This window comes from Asparagus officinalis, chromosome 6 (assembly GCF_001876935.1).
Source record: "Asparagus officinalis chromosome 6, Aspof.V1, whole genome shotgun sequence".
Lineage (NCBI taxonomy): Eukaryota > Viridiplantae > Streptophyta > Magnoliopsida > Asparagales > Asparagaceae > Asparagus > Asparagus officinalis.
The window spans coordinates 17,170,912-17,181,078 of NC_033799.1; the positions used below are offsets into that span (position 1 = coordinate 17,170,912).

Genomic DNA, 10,167 nt, shown 5'->3' on the forward strand with positions numbered 1-10,167 from the left:
TTTTGCTAAGGGAATGCTATGTGAAGAAAGACTATTTCAAATGGTAAGAGTGGTTGAGGGGGTAAGATATGATGGATCAGGTGGCCCAAACTTTATATGCAGCGGGTATTACAGGAAATCAACTAAATGATGCATTAGCAGTTATGGAGGATGAAAGTCAACAAATCAAGGTGTTGATGGTTTCCAAGAACAACACTTCTTGTGGTGGTTAGATATTAGATTATAGAACATCGGCTCATATATATTTACAAACAAGCATGTTTGTCTCCCTAGTGCAAGAAGTCAAGGAGATTATGTACACAGTGGATGGCTTGAGATGCGACATTGTGGGTGTAGGAAGGGAAGAAGGGGAGCATGGTCACCTTGGAGAATGTTCAGTTAATCTCGAAGATGAGGAAGAATATGATTATCCATTGGGGTGCTTAACTTTATGGGCTACCTAGAGCCTCCATTCTACAGAGGCGGAATTTTATCAAGAGGGCGAGGTGTTGCTGGATTGAGGAGTCAAAGGAGCACGAATTTACAGCGAAGGCAAGTCAGATCCCGGCGAACTTCAGCATAAAGAGGAGGGCTTTCGAAGGATCTGAACCCGTATTTCCCCCCGTCCGTTCCTTGAGATTAGGCTTGATCTTAATCTTGAGAAGAGCTACTGATTTTTCTTGGTCGATTAGTGCTTCAAGCGAATACTTCCTTGGTGAAGTAGGAGCTCTGTCAATTTTCTGGCAACCAGATCTGATCCGCGGTCGTCCATAGATATCAATATCCCCGGCATAGACGAAGACCCCACGCAAGCAAGAGTTGATAAACAGTTCTTGTGTTTATTTTCTAGGAAGTTATAATCTTTATTTTTATTATTTGAATTCATTGTAAACGATCAAAGTTGTAATGAACTCGATAATGAAGACTACTTTCGATGAAAACATGCCTCTTTTTTTGAAAACTCTGCCTACAGGCTAAAATCAACTCTTAATCACCTAGACAATATTTAAAAATGACATAGTGCGAAATATCAGAAAATTATCTAAGGGTTAAAGGGGGTTTCATGATATGACCTAAACTTTAGATGGTTTTCTGATATTTTGGAAGTTATGCGAGCTTATTTGATAATAGTTCAAAGGTAAGGAGGGTTTTTCGATGTTAAGCTTAAATATTCCACCACCAACATCAGTCTCATTACATCTCACTAACTGTAGTCAATAGAAAAAAGCTACTATCAAATAAAATAATAAAAACATGTTGAAGCTTCCCACAGATGAAAATCAATATGAAAGAGAAACGAAGCTTTTAAAAATGAGAAGAAAAAAATTTGTGCGATATCCTTCCAAAAGCTCTAGGACTTCTCGACGCATGAACGCAATCCCATTAGCAGAACAAACAAATGAAATTGCACGGTCCTGGCAACTTCCTTAAAGATCCCTTCAAGCCTTCCCATTAGCAGAACAAACAAATGAAATTGCACGGTCCTGGCAACTTCCTTAAAGATCCCTTCAAGCCTCCTGGCTGCTGCCTCTGATAAGCACATCCTTATACGGCGTCGCAAGAGCAGAAGGCTGCGGCTGAGGCCGAGGAGCCTCCACCTCCTTATATGAAGTACTCGCAATAACCGGAGTCTGAGGCAGTGGGGGATCATCCTCCGCCAAAAATCGCCGCCTCCTTCTGCTGTCATCATTGAGGATCAGAGGAACTTTTCCTTCTCTTTCTCTAATGAGTCTTTCGAGTGCACCACCTCGGAGCTTTTCTAGTCTTATTCCATCCATTTGATGCATCTTGAATACCTTTAGTATGTTCAGTAACCCCCCCATGAAAAATAACAAGCTCCCAAATATGCATAACCAAATCCAACTCTTTGCCTGTTTGTGCATCAGAAAAGTTTTGTACCAATTATAACGCGATTCAAATTAAGGTGAGTATTTCTAATTTTAAAAAAAAGAGGCAGAATTTATAGTGGCAAGTATATAAATGTCTAATTTTCTAGGTGAGTATTATTTGCGCTTATAATTTCATGACTATCGATTGACACCGACATGCACTAAGTAAATATTCACCAATAGAAGAAGGATATACTGTTAGATCATAGAGGGGGGTGATTAGGGTCTTATGCTAATCTAATCCGATTTTATGCTAATTAAAACTAATTCAACAAACTATCCTAGCAAGTATGATATGCAACAAGATATATGCAAGGATAAGTGATATACAATAAACAAAATAAACAAGATATTGGGCGATATAAATAACGAGCAATAGACAATGGTGATATGAAATATGAACACAAGATAAGTGCGCCAATGCAATCACAAACAAACAATATGTTCACGGAGTTCGGTCCCCATGACCTACGTCTCCGCTCCTCACCTCGAGGAGATCACAACCGGGTTTTCTACGCTCACCCGAATAACGTTTACGCCTCACACTCGGTTTTCTAGTTTACCGAAAACATTACAATCAACACTCCTGCAATCACACTTTACACCCTCTCAAGTGTTGGTCTCTAGCCCGTGTCTCCCTCAAGTGTTAGGAATTACAACCTACCTCTAGGCATTACCACTTATCTCACTTCTCTTGGGACGACCCCGTCTCTCACCACACACTCCTCTCGGTGTACAAGTGTATTACAAAGTGAACCTCACAATTTACGCACAAATATAACAATGGTTGTTCTCTACAATGGATGAGAACTCAATGTAGGCTCACACTCAATGTCACAATCCCACAACCCAAATTATACCATAAATGTAAATACAATAAGCTCAATGGTTGTGTGTGTACAAAGAGTAAAACAAATATAAACTCAATATAAAATCTAGTTCATGGAAATTAAGATCAAAGAACAATAAATAGCTAGAATTGAGTTTAAGAAACTTCTTTAGATGACATAAATTGAAGCTCAAACACCAATGAATTGATCTCCACTTCCTCTTGTGAAAGTATCTTCACAAACCAAACTTGTGTTGTATAAATATATAAACCAAAACTTGTGTTGTATAAATATATAACTACATATATATACAAAGAAACCAATAAAATGTGTGTGTATAAACCAAAACTTGTGTTGTATAAATATATAACTACATATATATACAAAGAAACCAATAAAATGTGTGTGTATATATGATTGAGCCTAAAGTACTTAACACATATAATATAAACTCCTTAACTAGATTACCCAAGCTATAGGTCTTCAATAAGCTTGACTTGGTACACTTGCGGATGAAGCTTGAACTTGAATCACTTGAATTGCGTAAATTCACTACACTATTCCGCTAACTCCATTGGATTTGATCGTGAATGCTCGATTCCATTCATCCTCCAACTTATTGTTTGCCTAGAATAAATACGAAAATACAAATACTAAACAAACAACATTAGTTGTAAATTGTTTGTTAAACATCATCAAAACAAAAAGGCCAATATATACTTTGTTGGAAAAATATCAAATAAAGTTATAGCATGCAGATAAATCCAAATAAAATAAATAATAAAATCTGGCCCGAACGGGATGCAGTCGTGCAAGCACTGTCCTAGAAGATTGAGGACCTGCCTATCGCCCTGGAGCAGTCGGTCCCCTCCTCTTAGCGGTAAAAGTCCCCAGAAACAACCAACCTCTGTACTCGGGCGGGAGCGCAGAGCTTCTGCTCAGACGAAGACGGTTGCCCAAAATACTTATCACCCTTATCAGCAATAACAATATGAAGCATAAAGAAAGATAACCACACAATCACCAAAACCACCATCTTCCTCCTCACTTAACAACAGTGGCTCCTCCTCTATTATGAAGGTTATGAAAAGGGAAAATATGGAAGCGTTTTTTTCTCTTAATTGAGGTGGAGAGTGTGGAGGGGTTTTTTATATTAGTGAGAGGAGAAAGAGTCAAAAGACAACAATGTGATTGTTGAAGGCACGAGTGAGGAAAAGGTGGGGTTAGTGTGGAATTGTGGAGTTTTTGGTGGAAGTTAGGTGGCAATATTGACTTTTTCCAACAAAATATCCAATAGCCCCCCCCAAAAGGTAATATTGACTGAATACTCAAAAAACAATAAATAAATCAATAAATCACAAAAGAAATATAGGTTGTGCAACCTTTCGTATCGTGAATTCGGGAGAGGTAACTTTCGGCTTTGAACCTTTCCTTAGTGAGTTCATCGCCACCTGAGGGACATAATGAACTAGGCCTTGAATTAGACCCCTTGTACCAGGTATTAACGAAAACACACATAATATATCTTCATCTATTGAGGAAAACAGGTTGAGCGTTAAAGACCATGCTCACAATAACCGACTCATGAGAATTTCTAGGGGTTAGCCCAGCCCCCCCAACCACAGCCATCACGATTCCTCTCATGTAGGTAAGTCCTCCAAGGATACTACAACTGTATATCATACCCTCCACAATATACGTGTTGGACTTATTAAGAGTAAAACTCACCCTAACCAGCTGTATCATAAGAGCATCGTCACCATAGAGAAGGGGTAGTAGAAGATGCTACTATAATGATATATAAATATATCTAAGTCGATGCTCCACACGAGTGTCACTAGTCTAGCTTGTTACTACCACATTGACTACATTGGGACTGCGTCTCCAAATAAAGGTTGTGTTACCACTACCAGTGACCTCACTTATGGGCTTAACCCCATCTGCCTCGATGAATCTAGAACCACACTCCTGGATAGACCTTTAGTCAATGGATCATCAAAATTATTCTCAGACTTTACAAAGTCTAGAATCACAATTTTGCGTAGCATGCGATGATATATATATTTGTCAAGTCCTTATGTTATTTTATAATTAGTCCTTCATATTATTTGAAATTAACATTAGGTCCCATTCTTGTTAAGTTATTTTAAAAATTAGCATCTCTAGGTAAGAGTACAAGTAGCAAGAGGAGGGATTAATTTGAAACAACTTATAAGGATAAGGGAACCTAACAACAATTTTTAATTATTTGATGGACTAATTTCAATATAACTTTTATTCATCATATAGATAGAAGTTATAAGATATACCTCTTGATATGATTTTCAAGACATTGATTCATCACATCTCCTGTAACGAGGCATATTAGTTGACAAAGCATATTTATATCAACTCTAATCATTTCCTGAAATCTCAAGAGAAAGCATTATACATGTAGTCAAATGAAGAACTATACAATGATTCTTCCTAGTCAATATTAAAATAATAGAACATTAAAATATGTTTAGTATAGTTATTGATGTCTCTTATCAAGAAACAATGGATTATAATAATTTGACATTATCATTTTAAATGTGTAAGGTTTTAAACAAGATTTGATATGCGCTCATGTCAAGTAAAAATTGTAATTATCAAGGAAGAAATAGAAAGCAAAAGCACAAAGGGTTTGTGCAGATTAGAATTTGGTCCTTAACTTCTGAACATTTCAAACTAATGTGGAACTAAAATACTGCAGATATGCATGCATATGCACATACATGAATAAAATTACTAATATTTACATGCAAAGCATTCAAGAGAACCTTATAATAGGATTTCGTATCTTAAAGAATATTTCATACTTCATATATATATATATATAAAGAGTCATTCCAAATTTAAATTGGTTGCCTACAAAAGAGACCTTCCAAATTTACGTGGCCATTTTCTAGTACCACCTCTTAACCATATCATTTTGATATTTTAAATATTTTTTATTTTTTTATACACACGTGCTTTAAATTTTAATAAGTGCATTCTTGCATAAATCCTTATAATTAATCATGTAACAAATGCAAGTGATCTAATATGACATATGAACATTTATTGTAATATCCATCATAATGCAATAAAAGAGATAATATTTACTTTTGAAGATTAAAAAAAAATTCACCATATAAAATAGAATTTAAAAGATGCATAGCTTGCAAGATGATATTAGAGATCTAGCTGTCCATGTTTTCCTATAACTGAAGTCATATTATATGAAGATCTTTCCAGGTAACTGATTGTTTTTTTTAAATATTAATACTTTGTATCAATAGTTAGCATTTTACTCTTTGAACTTCAATATCTGGACACCAATAATCGTATATCAAGATAGGGCCCCAGACTAAAACCCCACTAGACAAATTGAATAAACAACGTTAGAGGATTGTGAACTCCAACCAGAATATCCATCTAATTTTCCACAGAAGGCACGTCAAAAATTTAACTACAAGTTAGCAAACAAATGCAATTACCTCCAGTCCTAGAAATTTCACTGATGATGAGTGATAAGAGGCTATTTTTTCCCAATTGAACGTGGCATGCAACGTTTTGATACACTTAACATTCACATGACCCTTAACCATTTGAGATTAATTATCATCATAATTATCAATCATCCAAGTTTCTCATCAAAACAAGGCTCTACTGGCAAGTAGATGATTAAAATCCCTTGGATATGAGCCTAGAAGTAAAATGACATGTTATGCTCGAATCTAGCAGAGGATGAGAAAGAGGCACAAAGGCTTTTGGAAGAAACACATGTGTTGCATAGCAAGCTAGATTAATTACTAGTCAAGAACAATTAATAGCAATTAATCAATTATAATAACTAATTAATTTTAGTAATTAATTACAGTAATTAAATCAGATTAACAGTAACAGTCATCTTAAATTAATTTTTCCGATGAACACTAATGAATAGTTTTAGCAAATCTCACGGATGAAAATGCTTTAATGAATAGTAACTGTATTTTTCCGAGTGAACAATAAGAGTTGATAAATAGTAATTTTATTTTTTTTCAATTTTAAAAATTAACAACTATATCTTCAATCTTCTAGATTGTTGGAAAAATATCAAATAAAGTTATAGCATGCAGATAAATCCGAATAAAATAAACAATAAAATCTGGCCTGAACGAGATGCAGTCGTGCGAACTACCCTAGAAGATTGAGGATCCGCCTATCGCCCTGACGTAATCGGTCCCCTCCCCCTAGCGGTAAAAACCTCTGGAAACAGCCAGCCTCTGTACTTGGACGAGAGTGCAGAGCATCTGCTCAGACGAAGACGGTTGCCCAAAATACTTATCACCCTTATCAGCAATAACAATATGAAGCATAAAGAAAAACAACCACACAATCACCAAAACCACCATCTTCCTCCTCACTTAACAACAATGGCTCCTCCTTTGTTATGAAGGTTACGAAAAGGGAAAAGGTGGAAGCGTTTTTTTCTCTTAATTGAGGTGGAGACTGTGGAGGGGTTTTTATATTAGTGAGAGGAGAAAGAGTCAAAAGACAACAGTGTGGTTGTTGAAGGCACGAGTGAGGAAAAGGTGGGGTTAGTGGGGAATTGTGAAGTTTTGGTGGAAGTTAGGTGGCAATATTGACTTTTTCCAACAAAATATCCAACATACTTGCCATTAGAGACAGTATGATTTTGCTCTGGCCTAGTTCCATCATTTTTGCTAAGAATTTGGAAAACAACCTAGCAGAACTTATTATGAGTATCCTTGCTGATCAATGGATTTCTGATAATAACATACTACATGCAGATGTCAATTAAAAGGAGTTTCTCTTCATTTGCAATAATTTGAATGCACATTCCACTGTTCATGGTTATGAATTGGTAATGAGAACTATACCAGTATCATGTGGCTGAAGACGTTGTGACGATTAAAGAATCCTCCCACCAAGAACAGAAGACTGCCCATTAGGAAAGGAATCTGAACACACTTCTGAAGAATCTGAACATGGCTGTTCGATCTCTCATAGAATTGACACAGGTTGTGGATGGAGCCTATTACCCAGAGCACCGGCCCAACGATCAGCAAATTCAGGGCATGTTTCTCTAGCCTATAGCTATATCCCTTCTCCATCTGCTTTCATTTCACCATAATGTATTAGCTCTTAACAAAGTAAACAAACAATTTTGTTTTCTTGATTTGGGTTTTAAAAAGAAAATATGTAATCTACAAGAGTTTGATAGGTTGCTAAAATTTTGTAATTATGGTGTGAGGACACTTGTTAAGGTAATTACGTCTGAGTAAAGGCCCACATTGAAAAGGATCATAGAGAGTGGTGAGTTTAAGTGGAAGTTTGGCCAAAATCTGACTTGATTCCTAGCTCCATTTAAGACCCATTAACTCCCAATAAGCTTTTGGGTTTCCTAGAATTTATCTAAGGTCCATTAACCCTCAGTTGGGCCTAAAAAATCCACGTAAGGGGCTGTTTGGTTGAAAGTGATGAAAGCTGACATTGGGACCCACTTTTTTATACTTTACATCCTTTTACATGGTAAAAACATACAACCAAACATGGTTTACTACAATACAAGAACTTGTATAGACAAACCTGATAAAGATATGTGTACATAAATGATATTCCAGGATTTTATTCTCTTCTAATCATAGGAGATTAGTTACCTATTCTAGATGATATTCCAGGATTTTATTCTCCTCTAATTATAGGAGATTAGTTACCTATTCTAGATGCCTAATTATAGGAGATTGGATACCTATTTTGGTTCCTTAATTCTCTCTGTAATTGAAGGTTCTGTACTGTATATATTCAATGTGATTCAATAGAAAGATATGCAATTATTTCACTAAAGTCTTCATGGTATCAGAGCCCTGTTTCTGAACCTCTCTTCTTCCCCAGAAACCCTAAACTTCCCTCGCTCTCTCCGCCGGCCGCAGCCACCACGACGCCAAGAGGAGTTCACCTTCAGTCATGGCCAATGAAAATAATCAAGTTCTCATACCCAACAGTCACGAACCCACCAAACCTCTCATTGCAGTCAATGTACACAACTCTGTGAAACTCACATCTACTAATTATCTCTCCTGGAAATTGCAAATCGAAGCCATTCTCATTGGCTATGATCTACAACAATTTGTTGATGGATCCCTCTCTGCACCACCTGCTACAGTCATCGAAAATGGATCCGAAACTCCTAATCCCGCTTATCAATCATGGCGTCGTCAAGACAAATTAATTTTTGGAGCACTGGTAGGCTCTATCTCTCAAAACATCATTCCTCTCATCACTCAATGTAAAACATCTCGTGAGGCATGGATGATTCTCGCCAACACCTATGCAAGGCCCTCTCGAGGTCACATTAAACAAATTAAGGAACCAAAATAGGTATCCAATCTCCTATAATTAGGCATCTAGAATAGGTAACTAATCTCCTATAATTAGAGGAGAATAAAATCCTGGAATATCATCTAGAATAGGTAACTAATCTCCTATGATTAGAAGAGAATAAAATCCTGGAATATCATTTATGTACACATATCTTTATCAGGTTTGTCTATACAAGTTCTTGTATTGTAGTAAACCAAGGTTAAGGAGACAAATTTATGGCTTTAGGATGGCGCCTTGAAATGTGGGCTAAGCGTAAATGTTAATGTGGGCTAAGGTAAAATGTTTAGGTGCCCTTTGATTAATAATAAAGAAAGATGGGGCTTCCTGCAATTTCTGTTGTCTTCTCTATTTTCTTCAGGGGCCGGAGTCTTTTGGGGAGTAAAACCCCCCACAGATAGTAACTCAATATGCATAATTTTATGTACAATGTATCTTTTCAGAACAAATGTACGTATACAACATTTTATTTCTGAATGGATTCCTCGAAACTGTAGTGTTCGACAGCAAAATTGGATATCTACTAAAAATTTCATGACTTACATATTGTAAGATTTTTATGACTCTTATCTTGTGGTCACAATGCCAAATTCTGTCTCTAGCACATATTTTCATCAATTTAATTTTATAAAAACACTTTTGTACGTATTTAAGTTAAAATATAAAATTTCTAAAAGTTACCAAATAAATGATTAAGCACGATTTCTTAAGTCTAGGATCTTTATTGAAGCAGATTTAATCCGAGGTTCTTGATATTTGGAAGCAATATTCATAGATCATTAAGAATTACTGGATATAATTCTGAAAACTATAGAAATTTCTAAATAAATCAACAAACATTAATTAGTTGGGGTCACCTGAATCAAAAGCAACGAAACCCCCACAAACTCCACCAAGGACCCAACAATCACAACCGAAGGCACCGCGAACTCCACAAGACCCAACTGCGGATCAAACCGCACCAGATCCACACAAAAATCAACCCCCACCAAATGCGCGACGAGATCGTGCCCGTTGACGGCCGCAACGAACACGATGCCGATGAGAATGACTACGAGGCCAGACTTGTCGTCGAGTCG

The 10,167-nt window shown here is 36.5% G+C and overlaps 1 protein-coding gene across 1 annotated transcript; it reads right to left on the reverse strand.

Moving 5' to 3' along the window:
- Positions 1,448-10,164, reverse strand: LOC109845816 (the record flags this gene model as incomplete). Its single annotated transcript, XM_020415082.1, has 3 exons — positions 1,448-1,850; positions 7,588-7,821; positions 9,946-10,164. Coding segments are annotated over 3 exons (816 nt in total), but the record flags the coding sequence as incomplete, so codon positions are not given.